The sequence below is a fragment of the Triturus cristatus genome, chromosome 8, assembly GCF_964204655.1.
Source record: "Triturus cristatus chromosome 8, aTriCri1.1, whole genome shotgun sequence".
In the NCBI taxonomy this organism is placed as follows: Eukaryota; Metazoa; Chordata; class Amphibia; order Caudata; family Salamandridae; genus Triturus; species Triturus cristatus.
In genome coordinates, this window is record NC_140591.1 from 703,009,645 (window position 1) to 703,036,306 (window position 26,662).

At 44.1% G+C, this 26,662-nt stretch overlaps 1 protein-coding gene across 1 annotated transcript in view; it reads left to right on the plus strand.

The window, feature by feature from the left end:
- LOC146802565 (acetylserotonin O-methyltransferase-like) overlaps positions 1-16,855 on the plus strand; it is a 689,077-nt gene extending 672,222 nt beyond the window's left edge. Inside the window, exon 8 of the mRNA XM_085622124.1 lies at positions 16,358-16,855. Coding sequence (XP_085478250.1) covers positions 16,358-16,569 — 212 coding nt within the window. The 3' untranslated portion in view covers positions 16,570-16,855. The remainder of the gene's footprint in view (positions 1-16,357) is intronic.
- Positions 16,856-26,662: the final 9,807 nt, after the last annotated feature.

Consider the following 26,662-nt stretch of genomic DNA (forward strand, 5'->3'; position numbering starts at 1 on the left):
CCCAATGCGCTGAGTGCACCCTGTGTGTGCTTCAATGCCTGAACTACAGCGGAGCTGCTTTTATATGGTGTGTTGTGATAGGTGCAGTGATTAGTGATGTTAAAACTATCTATAGGGTCCCCTTCAGATAGTAGAAAATAACTTTACTAGAGGGGCCCTATGACAGGGTGAAAAAAGATTGGCGGATAGGTGTAGAGTATTATGTGTTGTCTCAAGTATCCTAAATACGGATCTACATGTTTCAGCCAGACTAGCCTATGCTGGCTTGTGTCAGGACCAGGGGTGAAAGGAATTGCGTGACTCAGTCAATGGAGAGTTTCCAAGACTGGGGTGCTAAAAGTGTGCACCTGCTAAGGTGTGGTAAGTTGGAGAGAAACTATTTGTTTCCTCCTTCTGTTTCTTTGTAAATCTACTGCAGTTTCTCAAACTTAAAGCATGGATGCCGCCAGGGGGCAGTGCCTGTAGTCACATGATCATCAAGGTCCACTGCCCTCCACTTATACCTGTTGCGGCATGCATTATGTGTATATATATATATATATCCTACTGGCGGCCACCAGTAGGTAGTTACAGTTAGGACCTAGTTTCCATAGGAAACTCGTTTTTTGTTTTCGCAATAACTTTGGCACCGGTTGATGAAACTTCGCAAAATTTTCATAACTAATGGCCCGTTACGGTCAGCTCCTATCATGAAAGTTTCAGGGTGATTCAGCAAGCGGGGTCAATAAAAAAGGGGGGTCCCACAACGTGTTTTCTCCATGTTAATACCATTAGGAAATTTTAGACACGACTACAGCCCAAACAGCTGAACGGAATTACACCAAATTTGGCAAAAAGTTAGCCCTTGGTTCAGAAAGCGCCCTTTTTTTTTAATGGTGTAAATCCATTCAGTAGTTGCGGAAAAAATCAAAAAATAAAAGTTTTGATATCCATGGAAGCGGTGGTTCCGCGCACCCTGCCGATCACGAACTGTATTCTAATCGGCTGTCAGCACTTCAAACCAGGAAGTGTTGGGAGCCATCTTGTGCCTCGGTAGAACCGAGGCACAAGAACTAGGGAAAGAAATGTGTAAAACAAGAAAAGGGAGCAGGGTAGAAACACCCTGACCCCCGAGGCCTGCTTAGGCCTGCTTAGGGGGTCCCAGAAAGAGCCCCAGGACCAACAAAAGCTTTTTTTTGTTTTTAAATCGCCGAGATGCGCGGAGGATCCACGGATCCAGCCGCGAAAATTTAAAAAAATGAAGTGCGGGCTTCTGCGCTTTGTTATTAATTAGCCCCCGGGTAGGCCAAGTCCCTGCAATGACAGGGTGGGAGCGTCATAGCAAACACTGCTTTGCTTCATTGAAGAGAGAGCAGGGAAACCTGCTCTCGCTTCAATGAAGCAAAGCAGAATTGCTTTTCCATAAGGGGAGCTACATGTTAGCAGCTCCCCATGTGGAAAAGCAATGCCCGCTCCCGCAGGACGCGGGGAGCTGGTGGGACCATGGGGGGATTGCGGACCCGGACCCGGGACCCGGGACCCGGGAGAGGGGGCCACGCAGCTCCCCTCCCCTGTTTTGAAAAAAAAAATGGAGAGGCCATACCCCGGGGGATGGGTTCCCTGGGGCCGTATTTGGCCTGAGGGGGGCCACGTGGCCCCCTTCCACCCAAAAAATAAAAAGGATGGCCAGGCCCCGGGGTATGGGGTCCCCGGGGCAAGGATTGGCCTGGGAGGGGGGCCACGTCGCCCCCCCTCCCCCCCAAAAAACGAGGCAGAGCCCCAGGGGATGGGGTCCCTGGGGCTAAAAGAAGCTTCAGGAGGGGGGCCACGCAGCCCCTCTCCTTTGTAAATAAATATTTTTTTAAATAAAGTGGCCATGCCCCAGGGGATGGGGACCCTGGGGCCGAAAATGGCCTTGGGAGGGGGGCCCGCGCACCCCCTTCCCGATTTAAAAATTCAAAAAAACAAAATTAGGGGTCAGGCCCTGGGGGATTGGGTCCCCAGGGCCCAAAAACAGGACAGGAAGGGGGGTCACACAGCCCCCCTTCTATAAAAGAAAAATAAAAAAGGCCGGCATCGCGCTAGAGGCCCCACCCCCTCCCACCAACACTATGCAAACATGCCCTGTGGCGTGTTTTAAGCTGAGGAATTAATTCCCCTACAATCCTGAGGGTCCCTGGGGGCTAACTAGCCCTCCAGGTACCTCCAGTTAGCACCACAGGCCTGCGTTGCAGAGAGGTGGCCCAGGCCACTCCCCTGTTACACCTCTCTGCAACGCAGCTCTGTGGCGCTTACTGGAGGTACCTGGTGGGCTAGTTGGTCCCCAGGGACCCTCAGGCTTCAAGGGGACTTAATCCCCCAACGTAAAATGTGCCCTGTGACGCGTTTTAAGTTGGGGAATTAATTCCTCTTCAATCCTGAGGGTCCCTGGGGGCAAACTAGCCCACCAGGTACCTACAGTAAGCGTCACAGAGCTGCGTTGCAGAGAGGTGTAAAAAGGGGCATGGCCTCTGAACACTTCCCTGCAATGCAGCTCCCTAGCGCATTATGGAGGTACCTGGTGGGCTAGCTGGCCACCAGGGACCCTAAGTATTCAAGGGGAATTAATTCCCCCAACTTAATATGCACCACGGGGCGCGTTTGCACAGTGGTGAAGGGTGAGGGCGGAGCCTGAGGTGACTTGTGTGCAAACAGGATTTGAGGGGACTTAATCCCCCAACTTAAAACGTGCCACTATAACTACCTACCTAACTATATATATATATATATATATATATATTTGGCGTTGTTTCCCTCGTACTTCTGGGTTAACGGGGTCTCTGGACATACCGCATTGCCTGCCGAGCGCATTGCATTACGAGGCTTTTTGGAAAACACGCCGTGTTCAACGTATTGCACACTTGTACTTTTGTGCTAGCGGGGTCTCTGGACATATCACATTGCCTGTGTATTGTAACACGAGTTCCTCAATAGACACAAATTGCTCAAAGTTATCACATTTGTTTGGCATTATTTCAAGAGCAATGGCCACTGATATGAGCACTCCCAGCAAAACAAATATTTAAGGCAGAGAGAACCTACTATTTGTAGGGGAAACGTGTGACCCTTCAGTAAGAATATTAGCCAATATTAACATCATCCTGCTGACGCACAGCCATGAATGAGGACGATGAACGAAAATTAGCAGCAAAAACAATGTTCGCTCGGAAACCGACAACAAGTCTTAAAAGTACGAGTAACGATAACCAACAGCAACCCAATGAAGAAAAGTTACGTAACTATGAGAAACTAAAGAGAAATGAAATTAGTAAATGGTGGGAAGCAACTTCGTTACAGCACTATGTGGATCAGGATATGGTCCCGAGGGGGTTGAGAATTTTTACTACTCCGACATATGAGAAACCTAACCCCAAGATGCTAGAAGAGTGGTCTTTGAATTCCGCCCACAGTTCAAGAAGAATGTTAGAAATTCTCATTAAATATGCCTGGCTGGACCGGGAAGTCATCTTAGAGGAAATCAAATTGCTGATAGAAGAACTTAAGAACAGCATGGAGAAAGACGCCTTAGAGAAAGCTTTAGCCAACATTAAAGAAAGATTGGTCAAGCATGAAGATGATATTAAAGCCCGGAAAGAGAGAAAATTGAATCGTGATTATGTGGATTACGACACTGGACGCATCCTTACGTTTAGCCACAAATATGACTATTTGTACAAATACAGTGAAGGTGACTCTTCAAAAACGGTCACCATAAATGATACCTTGGAGAACGTTAATACCACCACGAGTGAAAGTGAATCTGACGTGTCTGTTAGAAGTGAGACATCCGCAGTACAAAGCAAAAAACAACTGACTTTTTTAGACGAATACAGGACATTGCGGAGAGGCCGCCAGACCACAAGGGAGACACCAACCCCGAAAACAAGAGGACAAAGGGGACGTGGACGGGGAAGAGGAAGAGGATACGACGAAATCGTCGAATACGAAGCAGACAACAATGGGAAAAGAGGCAGGGGACGTGGCTCAAGGGGAAGAGGCAGACCATACGCCAAAAGAATATACTAATGGACGAAACCATGGTAAACAGAACTATTGTGAATTTGTCTAAGAGATTCATGAAACCTATTGAAAAAAGACCCTTTGCCTGGGCCTCTCTTTCTGCCCCTCCTACCCGTCCAACTACGCTAATGACAGAATTGATTTGTTCAAATATGTTCGTAAGTTGAAATTAAAAAAATGGCATAAAATGAGGGGTGCATATGGTAAACAAGATCAAATGAAAGACATAAATAATCAAGATTATGATTTTGTTCTGGGAGACATTGATATACTCAATACTATTACTGAGTGAAGTGCAGTTGGAGGTGAGGAAGGCGTTAACAGTGGCGCTACGCAATTACTTATTGAGTTAGATGTTACAACAGATGCTTCCGCAGATACAGAATTCAAACCAAAATCAAGTTTTTTACCGATGTTACCACATGATAGCCTGGACACATTTCATGAATGTGTTGGGAAGGCCTTAAATGCAGCCAGGCATAATAAGAACAAAAATGAATACAAATGTGGAGGGAACTCTAATCTTACTATTGAACAAAGGAAAGCTCTCAAGTCACTGATGGACGATGATAGTATTATCATCCGACCTTCAGATAAAGGGGGCAATATTGTCATTTTAGATCGTGAACAATATATACTGGAGGCAGATAGACAAATCACTGATACCACTTTTTACCAGATAGTTGATTTTCAACAATATAATGCGAGCATTATCAACATCTGGGAATTATTGACTGATTGGAAAGATAGGGGGATCCTCACATGGGAGGAATTTAGTTATCTCAAGTGTGATTTCCCCGTTCTCCCTGTCATGTATTTACTACCTAAGATCCACAAAGACCCCATTAGACCACCTGGGAGGCCCATAGTTTCATCTAAGGGCAGTGTTGCAGAACACGTTTCTAAATACATTGATCATTTCCTGAGGGACTATGTGATGTCACTAGATAGTTACATCAAAGATACCAAAGATTTTCTTAAAAAAATTGAAAATCTAGTATGGGACACAGACAGCATCTTTATTACCTTGGATGTACATAGTCTGTACACCATTATCAATCATAAACAAGGTCTAGAAGCTTGCAAACATTACCTTATGAATAGAGCAATAAGATTTCGAGAACATACACACATGCTCCTCACTATGGTGGAATACTGCTTAACAAACAATATTTTCTTGTTTAATGGTGTTCTCTATAAACAGGTTAATGGGACTGCGATGGGATCATGCTTCGCTCCCAGCTTTGCCAATCTCTTTATGGGGAGCTGGGAGGAAGGCATTCGATCCCATCCTTCCCTCCAACAAGATTGGAAACGGGTGTCGATGTGGCTACGCTACATCGACGACCTATTCATTGTGTGGAAAGGGTCATCAGAAGAGGCACATGAGTTTATAAAGAAATTGAATGACAATGACCGCAACATCATCCTTAGTGGTACCATCAGTAGGACTGAAGTAGTATACCTGGATGTTAAACTAGAAATAAAGGAGAACAAGGTACACACATCATTATACCGGAAGAGCACTGCAGGTAACAGTGTTTTGCATGCCCTCAGCAGCCATCCAGATACCCTGAAATGGAGTATCCCCTATGGGGAGCTGCTGAGGGCAAAAAGGAACTGCAACACGGAAGAGTCATATCAGTTGGAAAGTTACTGTATCATTGACAGGTTCAGGGAGAGGGGGTACCCGGATTGGGTACTCAGAAAAGCACAGCTGAGAGCAGCAGGTGTAGAAAGGTCTACTACCATCTCTGATTCCTCATTAGATTGCACCAAGGAAGATAACACCACTTATTATGACATACGGATCAGACTCGAAAGCCATCAAGAGAATCATTTCCAAGAATTGGGACATTCTTAAAAACGATAGTGTAATAGGTGCTAGTATTCCTGATAGACCTAGTATCACATATCGAAGAAATAGGAACATCAGAGATATGCTAGTGCATAGTGATGTAACCATGTACCCTCCCAATAACATCCAGGGACTTGAAGGCTTCTACCCATGTGGCCACTGCAAGGCTTGTCATAATAGCATATCTCAAAAGAAAGTGTCATACAATGGTATCAGTAAAAACATCACCCAGTTTTTGACGTGCAGCTCTGTATTTGTAATTTATATCATTGAGTGTACTTGCAAATTATGGTATATTGGGAGCACTACCTGTATGGCGAAAAAACGCATTTTAGAACATTGCAGGGCCATTACGAATCTTGACCAAAAATACCCTGTGGCACGTCATTTCAGTGAGAAACACTTTTCCAATACCAAAGATTTGCGCTACATTCTATTGGAACAAATAGAGAGAAACCCCAGGGGTGGGAACAGAACCCTTAAACTAAGACAACGTGAATCTAAATACATCATAGATTTCCAGACTAAGACCCCTGGTGGGTTAAATCAGGAGGAAGAATTATCTGTACATTTAAGAGTATAAGATATAGCTATTATTTGCTGATGTATTGTACAGTTCACGTAGTTGTTCATGGCTGAGCTTGATATTGTGTTGAAGAAATACCACTAATTGATGGTTAATTCATGTATTTAATTTTTCAAAGTATTTTAATACAAATCATTGTTCTATTTTATCACACAGGAAGAAAGTTATTGGGCTGATTTACCAGAATATTATCTACACGGGCAACATACGAGTGCTATTTTTCTTCCCTTTATTTTTATACTTGTATTCACTTCACGTTTATTTTTCAGTTTTTTCTTACACTATTTTCATTCACACTTAATGAGAGATTATGCCTCTTACATGCAATATGCTGGGGTGGAAACGTTATATAAAAAAAGCTTTTTGCTATTTGTGTTCTGCGTTCACAGTATGGCACTTGCTATTAGCGGTGAGTCCGTTGACACATCGAGTAACTTTATTAACAAATCTTAGGAACAGATTTACTTATGCTAATGTGTCGGACAGATCGTAAATATTTTTGGTGCTCCATTTTGGGACTACACAAAGACAAAAATAGTGCTTTATATTCAATGTTGGGCTTCGCATTTTGCGTCCTTTTGAATATGAACTTTTTTCAAAGGTACAACTTTATTTGTCATTTTGTAAGCCTTAGGAAACATGTTGAATACGGTTGAGCTATACTTATGATATGTTTTTCTACTCTTCATGAAGTTATTTGTGATGCATTCAGAACTTTAGCAAATTTTGGACTGTGATCATTTGACATCTGACACATGTGAAGGATCTTCGTGATGTAACAATGAGGAGAACGGCTAGCTAACTAGCTTAAAGTTTTCATTGAGTTTGGACATTGCTTGAGTGCTGTATTATGTGGCACATGTTTGGGGTATATCTATTATTTTGTTTGACCCTAGGATTTATTTCAGCATGTCCATAGCTTGTTTGTTATTTAACATTCACTGGTAAACGCTATACATACATGTTCATATTTTGCATATATATTTTGTATGTGAACAATTTGTAATGTAATTTTCTGCAGTTTTTCAGATAATACATTTTATTGAGTTGATGTATTTGATCTATGTTACACATTCACAATTTTGTGATTTTGCTCTAGTACGATCCTCTTTCTATGTTTATAACGGTTTCCACTTAAAACGCTGCGCATCAGTGTGACGGCATATACACGTGATCAAGCCTTTTGGCGAAACGCGTTGTGTGTGAATAAACAGCAGTTTATCTCATCAGCTTGGGGTCCCTGATTTCTGAGAGCACGCGGAATGTGAAAGCAATTAGATTAAAGAGCCGGTTTCTCCGCCGGCATGCATGCCACTCTCCATGGGTATTTTCAAATCCGGAAGGAGCTGTTGACGAGAAGGGATATATATATATATATATATATATATATATATATATATATATATATATATATATATATATATATATATATATATATATTTTATTTTATTTTTTTGTCCAAAGGTCCCAGCTTCCAGGAGGCACTCGACAGCTCCCTAATTGCCTTGGCATCACGATGCGAAGTTGGTAAGCCCTATGCATTTCGAGGCTGTCCGCCTCTCATCAGGGGCCAATTACAGTCATTTTCAGCACCTGTGACGTCTCCTTTTGTGCACGCAGCGTGTAGTACGCTCAAGACTGCATGCTGGGAAATGTAGTACTACACGTGATGCCGAGGCAATGAGGGAGATGTTGAGTGTCTCCTGGAAGCTGGGACCTTTGGACAAAATAGTTAACACGGCTGTCCCGCCGTGTGGCAGAGCACTATCTTTGATACGAAGAGGCTGAGGCTGGTAACTGATGCCGACCGGACAGCACAGCAAACTCACACTACAAAGTGGGATGCCCCGACATTTGATGTACTATTAAGGAAGAAATATGCAAGGATTTTAATTTTGGCGCTTGGAGCCCACTATGGTCATCAGTATATCTCCTGGGACTACATGTCCCAGCATGCAGCCTTGAATTTTCTACATGCTGCGTGCACAAAAGGAGACGTCACAGGCACCGAAAATGACTGCAATTAGCCCCTGATGAGAGGCGGATGGCCTCGAAACGGGTAGGGCTTACCAACTTTGCTACTACTCGTGATGCCGAGGCAATGAGGGAGCTGTCGAGTGCCTCCTGTCCTGGAAGCTGGGACCATTGGACAAAATATATATATATCCAATGAACCTTTACTCAGTAGTTATAGTTAGGATCACATTTCCATAGGAAAAGCATTTTTGATTGGCTAGTATAATAACTATAGCACTATTTGACGAATATTCACAAAACATCCCCCAAAAAAGGTTCATGAACTCCAGCTCCTTCCTGAAACATATAGGGGAATCTGTAATGTGGGGGCTGAGAAAAAAAAGAGGGGTTCCAGAACACGTTTTTCTCAATTTTTCCATGGGAAAATTAGTCACAGCTGCAGTCAAAATAGATAATTGGAAATACACCAAACTTGGCAGAAAGCAAGAGTTCGAAGCATGTGGGCTGCTGAATTCATATCTGTGCATAGATCGCCGCCCAGTGTTGGGTCCGGATGTTTGCACGTTGTTGTCCTGGAAGAGTCTTCGAAGTATCCTGAGATAGGTGACTCCTCCCCTGGACCACAGTGCGCATGGGCATCCTCTCCATCCTCAGATTGTTTTTTTCCGCCATTGGGTTCGGATGTGCTTATCTTGACTCAAGTTAGGAAAATTTAGTTTTCAGGCCAAAAGGCCTTTAGTTTTCGTCGGTACTGTTCCCGATCGGTATCGACAGTTTACTGGTTAGTTTAGCGACTTTAACAACTTTTTCGGATCCATTATATCCGACCATCGACCCTACATCGACGATGGAATCGAGGACCCCATTCAAGCGGTGTCCTGTTTGCCACGCGAAATATCCACATATCGACGTCCACCCGGTGTGCAACAAATGCCTCTCACCGGATCACGGCGAAGCGAAATATATGGCCTGTGCCCGATTCAGATCCAAGAAGACTCTACGGAATCGACGAGCCGCGAGACTTGAAGCGCAGCAAGCGGCACCGGCCCGACCAACATCTTCAGCACCGAGGACGAAGATGTTGAAAGCGTGGAAAACATACCCTCCAGCCCCGCTTCCGAACACGGTTCCAGATTGGAAGACGTAGATGAAGAGCTTTTTCACAGGGAAGAAGCCGACGATGAGGTAGGAGACTACGATGAGGCCTTAGGGGCCGAAGAAGGTAGCTCTGGCGACGAGCAGGGCCTACCCGTCCAAACAGAAGATATCCCAGTGCGTCAGTCTACGGCTCCGGTCGAGGGATCGCCTTCGGGCCTTACCCAAGACCAATCCCGCAGTTCCTCGGCCCCGCCCTCTGGCCCGGCCTCGGACATACAGCGAGAGCCATTATTACCCAAAAAGACTGGTTTCCCTTCCACGAAACCGAAACCAATCGTCGCACCGGTTCAACAGAAACCGAAAGTGAAAATAACACTGATCGGCTCGAGGACCACCACACCTTCGACGCCAGCCAAACCCATCGGCTCCGACCGCACCAAAAGGGACTTCGGGGCCGAACTCGCTGCAGCCGATGTCGGCGCCGACCCAAAGAGAAAGGCCATCGGTACCGCCAAAGCGCCTCGGCCCCCGGCACCGAAACAATCGGCACCGACCACCAAGGTTAAAATGGCCGCTGCATCGCAATCCACCTCGAAAGCAGCAACTACGGTCCAATCATCGACGCCGTCGACAGCTACTACCTCTCCTCGACTTGATGACCCTGTGGCTCCAAAGAAGTCCACACCTACCTCTATGGAACCACTCGGCGCCAAAGAACTGTCGGCGTTCCAGGTGCGACAAGTTCAAGCGTCCTTGCAACGCATCAGAGAAAAGGCAGCCCTCCAGGCCACGTCGGGCTCCGAGCCGAAAAAGGCTCAAAAGGCACCTTCGGCACCAACCAACATCACCTTTGGTTTGCCGCCATCCACGGCGCCGAAACTATTCGAGATCAGAACACGTGTCACCCAGACAAGGCCCCCATCCACTGAACACTCTCCTACTGGGACATCACCGTCCCACTTCATCGACGCCGACCCCGGCAGGCTCATGCTCCGAAAGCGGAAGATCACTTCCGAGCAGGCTTTGGACTCTTACAGGATCCCGCTAAAGCAAAAACTGCCGGCGGAATCGGAACCCGTTCTTATGAACGCCTCCACACCTCTTACCCAGATCCACAGTCCTTCTCTCCGACGCACTCCGACACGGATGCAGTAGAGGACTACATGGGTGAGGACACCACCTACCCCAGGGATATGGACCCTGAAGGCCCGCAGGACCCTGATCAAGTTTGGGATGACCCTGTAGACCCAGGTGCCGCTCTGGATACACAGGACACGCAGCTTTATGGCGCAAAAACGTCTCCCACAGAGGACACTGCTGCATTCAACGCCCTCATTGAACGTGCCGCAGCCAATCATGGAGTGCAACTCCACTCGGACACAATCGAGGACGATTTCTTGGTGGACACTTTCGCATCCTCAGAGAGGACTGTAAAGACTCTGCCCATGTTGAAAGGTGTCCTCAAGCCAGCAAAGGACATTTTCAAAGAAACCACCAGGGCACGGGTAATAAACCCCAGGATCGAGAAAAAATACAAGCCTGGACCTGGGGACCCTACTTACATTAGAGGCCAGTTACCTCTGGACTCCATCGTAGTTGCTAATGCTCGCAAACGGGCACACTCGCAGACAACTGGTGATGCTCCTCCCCCGGACAAAGAGCCCAAGGTTCTAGAGACCTCCGGCAAAAGGATTGCATATGGCGCATTGCCAATACACAGGCGCTCCTAGCTCGCTACGATCGCTCACACTATGACATGTTAGAGACCCTACTCCAACACCTACCAGACGAGTACAAAGAGGCAGCGGAGCTCCTCATCAGGGAGGGACAACTTCTCACAAATGCATCCATTAAGTGTGCACTGGATGCCGCCGACACAGCTGCGAGAGCCATAAACACCAGCGTCATGCTACGACGACACGCCTGGTTACGAATCTCCGGATTCAAACCTGAGGTTCAAAATAACATCCTCAATCAGCCTGTCAACCCCGACTACTTATTCGGACCAGAGGTTGACACCACCCTAGAAAAGATAAAAAAAGACACAGACACTGCGAAATCAATGGGGGCTCTGCAAACGCAGACATTTCGTAGTGGCTCCTTTCGTCGCCCCGGAAATAGAGGAGCGGGTAGAGGACAAGGGTCACAGCAAACCTACAATAAAGGGGGCACACAAAGTACCTATGATAAGAACACACGAGGTGGATATCGTGGCTCCCGCACAAAGGGCAGAGGACGCGGTTACGGCAATACCAGGTCCTCCCCCAAAAACAAACAGTGACGCCCTCTCCCTTCCCCCCGACCATATAACACCTGTCGGGGGAAGACTCCAGCGGTTCCTGTCCACGTGGAATACCATCACCACGGACAGGTGGGTCAAAGATGTTATCCAACACGGTTACTGCCTCGAATTAACCTCTACTCCACCCACAATACCGCCAAAGCACCGTCCTATGTCCTCAGAGCACTTAGCATTATTACAGCAGGAAGTGCTAAGTATGCTGCAAAAAGGCGCAATAGAGGTCGTGCCCGTCCACCAGCAGGGGACAGGGGTGTACTCTCTGTACTTCTTAATACCAAAAAAGGACGGGTCACTCAGACCTATACTAGACCTGAGACCCCTCAACCACTACATTCTCTCAGAGCATTTTCACATGCTCACCCTACAGCAGGTTCTCCCTCTGCTCAGACAGGGAGACTTCCTAGCCACGCTAGACCTCAAAGATGCGTATTTCCACATACCCATACACCCGTCACACAGAAAATATCTCAGGTTCACTATTCAGGGGCAGCACTACCAATTCAAAGTCCTTCCCTTCGGCGTGACAACAGCACCCAGAGTTTTCACAAAGTGCCTAGCTACTGTGGCTGCACATCTACGGAGGCAACACATTCACGTCTACCCTTACCTGGACGACTGGCTTTTTCAGGCAAAGTCAGCCCAGCAATGTGCCAGCCACATGTCCCGCACCATTCACCTTCTTCACAGTCTGGGATTCTCACTAAATTACCCAAAATCACATCTCCAACCCGCACACGTCCAACAGTACCTAGGTGCAACCATAGACACACTGGCAGCCACAGCTCAGCCAAATTTAGTGAGGATCAACGGCATGCAAATGCTGATCTCAAAGTTCAAACCCCAACACTCCCTTCCTGCGCGAGTGTTCATGCAGTTGATAGGCATGATGGCCTCCTGCATTTTCATAGTCCCGCACGCAAAACTACATATGCGCCCGCTTCAGGAGTGCTTGGAACGTCAATGGAATCAGGCTCACGGGCAATTAAAAGACCTAGTGTTGGTGAGCGGTCGGGCATACAACTCTCTGCATTGGTGGAATCCACAAAACCTTTGCAAGGGCCGACCGTTCCACGAGCCTGTTCCACAAATAATACTGACAGCGGACGCGTCTCTCCAGGGATGGGGAGCTCATGTACTCAATTACACAGTGCAGGGACTATGGACAATACAACAAAAGAAGATGCACATCAACGTTCTGGAACTGATGGCAATCTTCCTAGCCATGAAGGCATTCAAAGTACACTTGTGCAACAAAGTCGTGTTGATCCGGACGGACATGTACTACATACAGAAGCAGGGAGGAACGCACTCTCCACAGTTGTCTCATCTGGCTCAGAGCATGTGGAAGTGGGCCATTCAGAAGAACATATTCCTCATGGCGGAACACCTCCCAGGCAAGGACAACCAGATGGCGGATCTGCTCAGCAGACACAGCCACCAGATGCACGAGTGGGAGCTACACCCGTCAGTACTCCAACCGTACTTCCAACAGTGGGGTCATCCAGAGATAGACCTATTCGCCACAAGCGAAAACGCAAAATGCCAAAACTTTGCCGCCAGGTTCCCACATCCACAGTCGCAGGGCAATGCGATATGGATGAACTGGTCCGGCAGATTTGCGTACGCATTTCCCCCAGCGCCGTTAATACCGCTGGTGGCACGCAAACTGCGACAACACTCACTGACACTCATCCTGGTCGCTCCAACATGGGCACGCCAGCCATGGTACACCACCTTTCTGGAACTTTCCGTGGTGCCGCATCAAAGGCTACGGATCAAACCCGCGCATTTGACCCAGAATCATGGAGAAATTCAGCACCCAGATCCGCAACAGCTGAACCTGGCGATCTGGCTCCTGAAGTCATAGAGTTTGGCTACCTAAACCTGCCACCTGACTGTATGGAGATCATTAAGGAAGCTAGGAGACCCACTACCAGAGCTTGCTATGCAGCCAAATGGAAGAGGTTTGTCATTTATTACAATAACAATGACATTAACCCGCTAGATGCATCCATTCAAAACATAATCTGTTACCTCTTACACCTATACCGATGCAATCTGGCATACACCTCAATACGTATCCATTTAACCGCAATAGCAGCCTATCTCCAAAACAGGCAGCACCTCTCTTTATTTAGAGTGCCTGCCATCAAAGCCTTCTTGGAGGGACTTAAACGAGTAATTCCCCCAAGACACCCACCAGCACCAGTGTGGAACCTCAACTTGGTCCTCACCCGACTGATGGGTCCACCCTTCGAACCTCTCCACTCATGTGAGATTCAATTCCTCACCTGGAAAGTGGCTTTTCTAGTAGCAATCACTTCGTTGAGAAGAGTTAGTGAACTCCAGGCACTAACCATTCAAGAGCCATTCATACAGGTTTACGCAAACAGGGTCGTACTACGTACCAACCCCAAATTCATGCCTAAAGTAATATCGCAGTTCCACATGAATCAAACGATTGAACTGCCCGTTTTCTTTCAGAATCCACAAAATGTCGCTGAAAGAATGCTCCATACACTAGACGTCAAAAGAGCCCTCATGTACTATATAGACAGAACCAAAAGCTTTAGGAAGACAAAACAACTTTTCGTTGCCTTTTCCCCACAACACAAAGGCAACGCCGTCTTTAAAGCAGGTATAGCCAGATGGATCGTTAAATGTATTCAAATTTGCTATCAAAAGGCTAAACGCACATTAACGATCCCCCCACGAGCCCACTCAACACGTAAGTTAGGGGCCTCCATGGCTTTCCTGGGAAACATTCCTTTACATGATATATGTAGAGCAGCCACATGGTCCACTATACACACATTTACCAAACACTATTGTGTAGATGTACAATCAAAACAGCAGGCAGCTGTAGGACAGGCTGTTCTCAAAACTCTTTTTCAGACCGCTGCAACTGGCACTGGTAGCCGCCGCTAATGGGAGGTACTGCTATGTATTCTATGCACAGATATGAATTCAGCAGCCCACATGCCTCGAACTGAATATGCTACTTACCAGTATGCATCTGTTCTTGGCATGTAGGGCTGTTGACATTCATATCGCCCACCCTCCTCCCCGGCGCCTGTAGCAGCTGCAGCTCTCAGAATTACTGTATAGCATGGTCATTACTTTCTGTATCTACTCCATCACTGCCACAATGGCGAAAAACAATCTGAGGATGGAGAGGATGCCCATGCGCACTGTGGTCCAGGGGAGGAGTCACCTATCTCAGGATACTTCGAAGACTCTTCCAGGACAACAACGTGCAAACATCCGGACCCAACACTAGGCGGCGATCTATGCACAGATATGAATGTCAGTAGCCCTACATGCCAAGAACAGATGCATACTGGTAAGTAGCATATTCATATTGGTTCACAAATCTTGCATTTGGCATTTTGTGTAGTTCAGTTTAGTTTTCTTAGAGAAATTAAGTTTTCATGCAGTTGAGGATCTGTGGAGCTGACAGATCTCAAGATGAGATCTGATTAGTTGCCAACACATCACCAAAGATGTGTTGGCAGTGAATCAGTCCCTTTTCATAAAAAAAAACATATGGTGGGCAGAGTCAATATACTCGTCTTCCCTAGGCCTGATGGGGGGTCCCTAAAATGTCAATTATGTTTTATCTGCAGCATGGATCCGCAAAAAATCTCGTAAAAAAAATATTGGCCTTCTGCCTTAAAAAAGAAAAAAAACCCTAGTGGGGCTTGCGCCCAGGGAGCAGCGCAATTAAACTTTTTTCAGGAAGATGGTGCACAGCTCCCATACCCTAAAGGGGCCCTGGGAAACCCACCCCCTTGGGCTATATTGAGTTAGTAAGAGGAGGGTCTTTGGTCCCCTTCCCTAAGCATCTAATAGGCCCTTTGACCTCCTCTGTGTGGTTGTATTTACTTAATATGGGGCCTAAAACAATTATAACTTATATCCCCGTCATGTGCTTCTAATCACAGCACATTTTATTCTATGAATTCATTCAGAACATCACTGCAACATCTAGAATTACATCATTGGTGACAAAAGACTATGCATGGCGGGAGAGCAAGTTCTATTTACTTTAGGGCATGAGTTCCAGTTACTTGCAATATTTATAAATGAGGAATTTCAGTGGTTTTGTTTTTTATTCAATATGTTTAAAATGTTATTTTTTACCTAACTATAATAACATCCCTTCAACCTTTGTTTTTTTAGTGAATGCATATCTGAATCAAAACCAAACAGACATTTATGTAGCAGTAAATATATATTTGCAATCTGCTGGACTGTTCACAGTAGTTTGGCAAAATATACAATGCTACATCATCAAGGAGACTTCTGTGAAGATTTTGAAATTTATGAAATACCATGATGTCCATGCATACTACCTTTTAGGCAGTTTTTTGGGTTTGTGTTTTGGATGTGATAATTCCATAACAAACACTTCAAACTCGATTTAAAATTCTTGAACTTCTCTGCCTTACAATCTATAGATACTAAATCTGACGGGTGTCTTATTGATTGTATACAGGTGGTGGAGTGCTCCTGGTTGAAACCCTTTTAAACAAGGACAAAAGTGGACCATTAGAAGCCCAGATGTGGTCTTTGATGATGATGCTGATGACAGATGGCATAGAGAGAACTCCAGCAGAATACAAGAAGCTTCTGAGAACATCCGGCTTTAGGAAAATTGAAATCAGGACCACTGGAAAGACCTATGATGCCATATTGGGGATAAAATAAAATAGTCTGCTATTTCATATCTATAAAAATAGACCACGCATAATGTGTTAGGTCTCCTAATTTTAATATTATATTTGCAGCACATATAATTTCCATTCTTATAGATGGACTCTAATCCTCTTTCTCCTCTTTGTTAAATTTGTAAAATGCTGTTTCAGTTTTGATTTATAAATAAACTGCCTAATGAGCCCTGGTATATAAAAAGAAATATGATGGCTTAGAGTGATGATGTCACAATGTGCTTAAGTGGTTTGAAATCAATAAAATAGCAATGCCCTAATTACACAGACAACATGGTTAATGTGGGGAATTTATCAATGATAAGAATGAGTAAGGACTGCTGAGAAATGACATTTTGGCCAAGATGTTTTATAACCTTAATAACATAGCAATTGAAGGAATAATAGTTGTACAGTTGCCACAGAAATTCACCACCAGAGGGACATCTAAAATAATTAGGGAAAGAATTGTAAGAGGGCTGCAACTGAGAATTTGCCAAAAAATGACTGGTCTACTATCCACATATCTCGTGTCTCACCCACTCTGTTTAGATGTTCTTCCATGGATGGAGTTTTTTGAACCAGGACATCTCTAACTTCACAAGCTGGTGACCTGAGGTGTGTTGCTAATTTTGCCAAAGATAGTGGTAGTTAAGCCCTTCTCCCACCTCATTTGAAGAGCCAGAGTTACCATATTGTTTGAAATTGTCAGTAGTGAATAAGACCACTATGGCAAAGGTAGGCTTGACTATACCTTTACATGTATTTATGGATGTATGTGTGTTTGAGAATTGCAGTGGGGAGGTTTGTTGCTTGAGATCAGGAAATCCAAATGATTGGAGGCTTTCTAACACTTTGTTTGACAACGGTTCATGTATGAGGATTGTGCTGTGATCTAATTGGGTGAGCATACCTGTGTGAATGTGGTGTTTTGAAACATTTGAGTGGCTGAGCTAGTCTTTATAGAGAGTGGGGCAGCGATCATGGGCTTTGCCTATGTGGCAGCTCTGGGGGTATCTGTTCAGTTATTCCAGCCATGGGTGACAGGGAATGGCATTGAATTGAAAGAAGGGATAACCCTGTTATCGCAGGAGCTGCCCAAATCTCAAGAAGCACCATATATGTGGTACTCAAGCTGGACAGTCAGACAGCAAGCCTTGCCAAATTACTGTGGGTAGATTCCACTAGGCTATCATTGCTAGAAATCCTGTTATCACCAGTCATGGAGAAGCAAGAGACAGACAAGTATTTTTGCACATGAAACCACATTACTTGGTGGAGAGTAGGTGGGTGACTCACAGCAAGTCACCGCTAGGTGGTATCAAGCTTTTGTGTGAGGGACTGGACACAAAGGGAGTCTTAAATACAGCAATGGTCCAAAGGCAGTCCCTAAGAAAACATTCAGTACATTAGCAGGGATTATCCTCTTCGAAAACCCTACTATCACAACAAAGGTTTTTTAGAATTCTTCCATTTAATCCTTCCGTCCATTGCATGAATAAGGTGATGAGTCCGATATATGGAAAGTTGCTAAATGTGACAGCGGAGTGAGAGTGAAAATTTGTGAACAATATATGAAAAAACATACTGTATGCTTAATCAAAGAATGTTTTAGCCAGCAGAACATGAATTAGAAGCTAGAACACGATCGAAAAATAAATTGGGTGGGTTTCTCAAAGTCCGATCATCAATCCAAAAGTAAAATTTTGACCCTTAAAAATATTTATATCTAAACGTAGGACACTGACTGCCATCTATATATATATATATAGAGTCACATGGCCCCTGCTTCCGAGTAAAGAAAAAAAGATACTAGCAAGTCACCGGAGGCCTGCCCCTGTTTACCGCCACTCTGCAAACACGCCTCACATCTGGTAGGGGGATAAAGTCCCCTTGGCTAAAAAGAGTCTTTGGGGGCAACTAGCCCCCCTGCTACCTCCAGTAAGTTTCAAACAGTGGGATTGCTGAGAGGACTTCGGAGGTCACACCCCCTTTTTTCACTGCTCTGCAAATGTGCCTTCTGGTGCATTGCTGGTTGTGAGATGAAGTCCCCTTGGCTCCAGAGGGTCATTGGGGGCCAACAAGCCCTCCTATTACCTCCAGTAATTCCCATGCAGTGGGATTGCTGAGAGGTCTTTGGATGCTCCCTTTCTCCACCACTCTGCAAATGCGCCTCCTGGCACACTGCTGGTTGGGGGATGAAGATCAGTTAGATGCTGATGGCTCTTTGGGGGCCAACAAGCCCTTGTATTACCTCCAGTAATTTCCACACAGGGTGCTTGCTGAGAGGATTTTGTAAATCATACCCTCTTTCTCCACCACTCTGCAAATATGTCCCCTGGGGCACTGCTAGTTGGGGGATAAAGTCCCTTTGGCTATAGTTAGTCCTTGGGGTCCGCAAGCCCTCTTGTTACCTCCAGTAAGACCCACAGGGTGAAATGGCTGAGAGGGCTTTGAAGACCATGCCCCCTTTTTCTGCCACTCTGGAAATGCACCTCCTGGTACAGTGCTGGTTGGGATGAAGATCTCTTGACTCTAGAGTGTCCTTGGGGGCCAATAAGCTCTCCTGTCACCTGCAGTAATTCCTCACTCAATAGAACTGCTGAGGTCTTCGAAGGTCATGCCTCCTTTCTCTACCACTCTGCAAATGCACCTCCTGGCTCACTGCTTGTTGGGGAATGAAGTCCCCTTGATGCTGAGGGCTCTGGGGGACCCAGAAGCCCTCCTATTACCTCCAGTAAGTGTGACACAGCAGGATTTCTGACAGCTGGTTAGAAGCCTCACACCCTTTCTCCACTACTCTGCAAACATGACTACCACTAAAAAAACATATAAATTCACTTTAAAAAACAATGTTTACAGGGACAGTATCGTTACGCTCAGATTTCAATTATACAAAACCAATGAAATTCAGCAGTTATAGCTACCTGAGCTAACTATAATTTATACCTCCGGAGTGCACTGCTTATGATCTCATATATTACACCACTCATGACATGGTCAGTGACATTACTGATGATATCTCAAATGACATGACTAATGACATCACTCATGATATCATCTTATGAGTGTAAGTGTTTTATAAATGTTTCTAAGGCTTAAAAATATATACTAAGCCACAGCATAAGTTAAATTGCTATTGATTAGTCATATTATTCTTAACATATCTCATCTGAGTGGCTGCGTGACTGTCAGTATCAGTGTGTGAGTTGATGTCTCAATGGCTTTATGGATGTCTGAGTGGCTGTCTGAGTGGCTGTATGGATGTGTTAGTGGTATATAAGTAACAGTATGGTTAAGTGAGTGGCTGTGTGAGTGACTGTATTAGAGAGTGAGGGTGTGTGTGAGTGGCTATATAGGTGAGTTAGTAGTTGTGTGAGTGGCTGCATAGGTGTGTGTGGGTGGCTATATGGGTGACTGAGTAGCTGGTTGAGTATGTGCATAGGTAAGTGAGTAGGTGTGAGGGGCTGCATTACAGAGTGAACATCTGTGTGAGTGGCTGTAACAGTAAGTGAATGGGTGTGTGAGTGGTTGTATAGATGTTTAAATATGTATGTTAGATGTTCTGTGGGTGTGCGAGTCGGTATGTGAGTGGTTGTGCAGGTGAGTGGGTAGCTATGTCAATGACTGTATGGGTGAGTGACTGTGTGAGTAGCTGTATTGGTGAGTGAGCGACAGTGTGAGTGGCTGTGCAGTTAGAGTGTGGGTGTGTGAAAACCTGTATGGGTGAGTCACTGTATAAGATTCTGTATGGGTGATTGAGTGGGTTTGTGAGTGACCGTAAGGGTATATGAGTTAGTGTTTAAGTGTCTATACATCTGTATGACTGGATGTGTGAGTGGCTGTATTGGTGAGTGAGAGTGTGCATGAGTAGTTATATGGGTGAATTAGTAGGTGTGTGAGTGGCTGTATTTATGAATGGATGTGTGAGTGGCTCTATGGATAAGTGATTGGTTGTGTGAGTACTGATATGGATCTTTGAATGGGTATGTGAGGGGTTGTATGGCAGTGGGAGTGGATGTATGAGAGGTTCTATGGGGTTGCGAGTGGGTGAGTTAGTTATTTTCTAGATGATATCATCAGTGATGTCCTTTGAGATGTCATCAATGATGTCACTGACCATGTCATGAGTGACGAAATATGTTAGGTCATACGAAGGGCATTGCAGGTGTCTATTTTATAGTTAGCTCATGTAACTATATCTGCTGAAATTCACAGTTTTTTTATGAGTGACATCTGAGTCTAACTATAACATCGCTATAAACTTTGATTTTTTCAGTCAATTACCAAGGCTTTTTAATTCTATTTCCTAACTATAATGTCCCTGCAACCTTTGTTTTTTTTAAATATATTTTTTATTGAGAGTTCAAGAAAATACAATAATACAATTTTACACTATAAAGTGCAAAGTGCGAGACATTTAGGATATAGGTACTTGAATTATCTTACAGTTAATCATTTTACAAAAAAAAAGACCATAGCAAGTAAAAGATTTGGCTAAAAGCAGGAAATGTTCAAGAAAAAAAAATGAGTGAATAAAGTGCATAGATACGTGATATTGATTAGCCTTAGTTTCGAAGGTTGATCTGAAAAAGGAAACTTTCCCGGATTTTGCCATTTGATGCAAAAATGTCCCCTCTCTCACTGCTTTTTGTAACATGTAATTACAATCATCATCCCTTGATCCCGGACTACTCCCCTATGGAGCTCCAACGTTTCTCAAACTTCCTTAATGACCCAGATCTCAATGCATATTTTCTCTCAAATTCCTTAATTTTATTATGTTTCGATCTACAAGCTTGGAAGGAGGGTATCTTATTGCTGCACCAGTTTTGTAAGGTTACTAAAGCTACAATAAATAGGCACTCTTCTTGTGTATTACTTAGCGTCACATTGGGGGAACAACCCATCACTGCGATGAATTTATCAATGGAAATAGAAGGATCGATGTTGGCTCTGAGATCATTTTCAATGTCTTCCCATAATCTCCTGATTTCCGGGCAGTCCCATATAATGTGTAACCAGGTACCACAATTCTCTCTAGCACAGCGGAAACACCTGTCTTTGATTTGTGGGTAGCTATTGTGTAGAAATGAAGGTGTACTATATATTAACCATTTGGAATAAAATTGAATACGTTTAAGATTTGCACCTCTCAAAACTGTGGCATTTAATTTATTTATTCTATTCCAGGTTAATTTTGAAAGCTGTAACCCTTCATCTGTCACGGAAACCTTTGGCTTTTTCAGTGAATTACAAAGGTTTTCTAAATTATATTTCCTAACTATTAATCCCAGTAAACTTTGCTTTTTAAGTGAATGTCTAAGGTTTTTTAAATTCTATTTCCTAACAATAACATCTCTGTAACTTTTGTTTTTATTCAAATTTCTAAGGTTATTTACTTTTATTTTCTAACTGTAACCTGCATCCTTTTAGAGTGTGTGTTAATGAAAGCATGAGTGTGAATGAGTGCATGAGTGTCTCAATGTGTGTGAGTGGACGTGTGAGTATATGAGTGGGCCAGGAAGTGGCTTCATAGGTGTCTCACTGGGTATGTGACTGAGTGCATGAGTGTCTGAGTGGGTCTATGAGTGGGTGCATGAGTGTCTGAGTAGGTGCATGAGTGTTTGAGTTACCATCTGAGTGGGTCCCTGAGATGTCAGTATGTCTGAGTGGGTTTGTGAGAGCCTCCATGATTGTGTGATTCAATCTGTGAGTTCATGAGTGTCTAAATGGGTCTGAGAGTATCTCACTGGGTGTGTGAGTGGGTACAAGAGAGTCTCAGAGGGTCTGTGAGAGGGTGCATGAGTCTCTGAGTGGGTCCATGCATAGGTGTGAGAATGTCTGAGTGGTTTTGCGAGTGTCTCCATAAGTGTCTCAGTCAGTTTCTGGGTGACTTCATGAGAGTCAGAGTGGGTCTATGAGTTGGTACAAGAGTCTCTGAGTGGGTCTGTGAGTGGGTGTGTGAGTCTCTGAGTGGGTCTGTGATTTGGGTGTGAGTCTCTGAGTAGATCTATGAGTGGGTGAAAGCATATGAGTGATTCTATAACAGAGTGCATGGGTGTCTGATTGGGTCTGTGAGTGGGGTTAAGAGTGTATGACTTGGTCTATGAGTGAGTGCATAACTGCCTGAGTATGGTCTGCTCATTCACTGCTCATTCTCTGCCTTTTTCTGCTCACTTTTGACCTTTTTTTGCCTCTTTGAGGTCATTATGGACCTTTCTTTTGCCTCTTTCTGCTTGTATCTGACCTTTATGTTGCCTCTTTCTGTTCATTGGTGGCCTTTACTTTATCTTTTCTGCTCTTTTCTGAACTTTCTTTTGCTGTACCTGTATGTTGACTCTTTCTATTCATTGATGACCTTTATGTAGTCTCTTTCTCCTCATTTCTGACCTTTATTTACCACGTTCTGCTTGTTTCTGAACTCTATTTAGCCTCGTTCTGCTCATTTCTGACTTCAATGTTCCCTCATGCTGCTAGTTTCTGATCTCTGTTTTGCTACTTTCTGCTAATTGCTGGCCTTCATTTTGCATCTTTCCACACGTTGCTAACCACTAATTTGGCTCTTTCTGTTAGGTTCTGACATCTATTTTGCCTTGTTCTGCTGATTTCTGATCTCTATTTTGTCTCTTTCAGTTCAATGCTGGGCTTTATTTTCCCTCTTTCTGCATGTTAATGACCAATATTTTTCCCTTTTTTGCTTGCTTCTGATCTCTATTTTGCTTCTTTTTCCTGTTTTCTGAACTATATTTTGCCTCTTTCTGCTCATTTCTGAATTCAATTTCGCCTCATTCTGCTAGTTTCTGATCTCTGTTTTGCCTCTTTCTGCTCATTACTGGCCTTCATTTTGCATGTTTCTGCTTATTGCTGACCACTAATTTGCCTCTTTTTGCTAGGTTCTGACCTCTATTTTACCTCGTTCTGCTGATTTCTGTTTCTTTCTGTTCATTGCTAGCCTTTATTTTCCCTCTTTCTGCTTGTTTCTGACCTATATTTTTCCTCTTTCTGCCTGTTTCTGATCGCTATTTTGCTTCTTTCTGCTGTTTTCTGAACTCTATTTTACCTCTTTCTGCTCGATTCTGATCTCTATTTTAACTACCTGTTCATTGCTGGCCTTTTTTGTCTCTTCCTGCTCATTTCTGACCTCTATTTGGTCTCTTTCTGCTTGCATCTGGCCTTTACTTTGCCTCTTTTTGCTTGTCTTTGACCTCTACTTTGTCTCTTTCTGCTCGATTCTAATCTCTAGTTTTCCTCTTTATGATAATACCCAGCCTTTATTTGACCTCTTTCTTCTAGGTTCCAACATCAATTGTGCTTCTTTCCTCTCATCTCTATTGTGCCTCTTTCTGCTCATTGCTGGCCTTTATTTTGACTCTTTCTGCTAGTTTCTGAGCTCTATTTTACCTCTTTCTGCTTGATTATGACCTTTATTATTGCATCATTCTGCTCATTGCTGGACTCTATTTTGTCTCTTTCTACTTGTCTCTGGCCTTTGTTTTGCCTCTTTCTGATCATTGGTGACCACTATTTTGTCTCTTTATCCTAATTTCAGATCTCAATTTTGCCTCTTTCTGCTCGTTGCTGACCTCTATTTTTCCTCTTTCTGCTTGTTTATGAGCTCTAATTTGTCTCTATCTGCTCATCGCTGGCCTCAATTTTGCCTCTTTCTGCTTATTTCTGGCCTTGATTTCGACTCTTCCTACTCGTTTCTGACCTCTACTTTGCCTGTGTCTGCTCATTTCTGATCTCTATTTTGCCACATTCTGCTCTTTGCCAACCTGTATTTTGTTTCTTTATGCTAGATTTTGTCATTTATTTTACCTCTTTCTGTTCATTGCTGACCTTTATTTTGCCTCATTCTGCTCGTTGCTGGCTTCTACTTTGCCTCTTTCGACTCGTTGCTGGCCTTTATTTTGCCTCTTTCTGCTTCTTACTGGCCACTAATTTACCTCGTTTCACTGATTTCTGATATCTATTTTGTCTCTTTCTGTTCATTGCTGCCCTTCATTTTCCCTCTTTCTGCTTGTTTCTGACTTACATTTTTCCTCTTTCTGCCTGCTTCTGATCTCTATTTTGCTTCGTTCTGCTGTTTTTGGAACTCTATTTTACCTTTTTCTGCTCGATTCTGATCTCTATTTTGGCAGTTTTAACTCACTTCTGGCCATTATATTGCCTCTTTCTGCTCTATTCAGATCTCTATTTTGAATTTCTGCTCATTGCTGGCCTTTTATCTGTCTCTTCCTGCTCATTTCTGACCTCTATTTGGCCTCTTTCTGCTTGTTTCTGGCCTTCACTTTGCCTCTTTTTGCTAGATTTTGGTCGCTACTATGCCTCTTTCTGCTCGATTCTGATCTCTAGTTTGCCTCTTTCTGCTAATTGCTGCTTGATTATGACCTCTATTATTGCATCATTCTGCTCATTGCTGGCCTCTATTTTGCCACTTTCTGCCTGTCTCTGGCCTTTGTTTTTCCTCTTTCTGCTTGTCAGTGACCTCTATTTTTCCTCTTTCTGCTTGTTTATGATCTCTATTTTGTCTCTTTCTGCTCATTGCTGGCCTCAATTTTGCCTCTTTCTGCTTATTTCAGGCCTTTATTTCGACTCTTCCTGCTCATTTCTGACCTCTACTTTGCCTGTGTCTGCTCATTTCTGATCTCTATTTTGCCGCATTCTGCTCTTTGCCAGCCTGTATTTTGTTTCTTTATTCTAGATTCTGTCGTCTATTTTACCTCTTTCTGTTCATTGCTGACCTTTATTTTGCCTCGTTCTGCTCGTTGCTTGCTTCTATTTTTCCTCTTTCTGCTCGTTGCTGACCTTCATCTTGCCTCGTTCTGCTGATTTCTGATCTCTGTCTTGCCTCTCTCGGCTCGTTGTTGGCATTTATTTTGCCTCTTTCTGCTCGTTACTGACCACTTATATGCCTCTTTCAGCTAATTTCTGACTTCTATTTTAACTCTATCTGCTTGTTTCTGATCTCTATTTGGCCTTTTTTATGCTTGTTGCTAGCTTTTGTTATGCCTCTTTATGCTTGTTTTTGATCTCTATTTTGCCTTTCTGATAATTTGTAGCCTTTATTTTGCCTTTTTCTGCTTTTTGTTGGACTCTCTTTTGCCTCTCTCCGGTCGTTTGTGGCCTCTATTTTGCCTCATTCTGCTTATTTCTGGTCTCTGTTTTGCCTCTATCTGCTCATTGCTGTCCTCTAGAATACCTCTTTGTGCTTATTGCTGACCACTATTTTGTCTCCTTCTTCGCATTTCTGATCTCTATGTTGCCTCTTTTGCTCGTTGCTTGCCTTTATTTTTCCTCTTTCTGCTTGTTTCTGATCGCAATTTTGCCTCTTAATGCTTGTTTCTGATCTCTAGTTTGCCTCTTTCTGCTCAATGCTGACCACTAATTTGCTTCTTTCTACTTGTTTCTGACCTTTATTTTGGCTGTTTTTGCTTGCAACATTTTGCCTCTTTCTGTTTGTTTCTGATCTCTATTTTACCTTTCTGCTCATTTCTGGCCTTTAATTTGCCTCTTTCTGCTAATTTCTGACCTCTGTTTGGCCTCTGTAGGAGAGTAGGAGCTGCACTTATGTTGCCCCCACTTTCTTTCTGATGTATACACTGGTTTCTGGCTATAGTCTGACTGGGTCCCTGCTAATCAGGGCCCCAGTCTTTCTGTTCTCTCTAAACAACTTGGTGTGCATATTAAATGCACTAGTGATTGGATACTGTGGTACCTTATGAGCCCCTAGTATATGGTACCTTAGGTACCTAGGGCATTGGCACTTCACAGGCCTACCAGGGGCTGCAGCATGTATTAGGCCACCCCTGGGAAGCAGACTCAATCTGACACCACAGGCCTGCTACTGTAGCCTGTGTGAGGTAGTGTTAGCACTCCTCACTGAGATATAGGTTTCTATATCTCACCATACACACACATATAAACCTATCAGCCACCCCTATGGCAGGCCCTATCAATCCTGAGGGCAGGGTGCGTGGTTTACAATGTGAGGGGGTGCCTCTGTCTGAGCAGGGACCCTCTGCAGCTACCAGAGTCTATTCTCTATGGCTGTTTGTGGATGCGGTTAAACCATATTCTCTTAAGTGCAT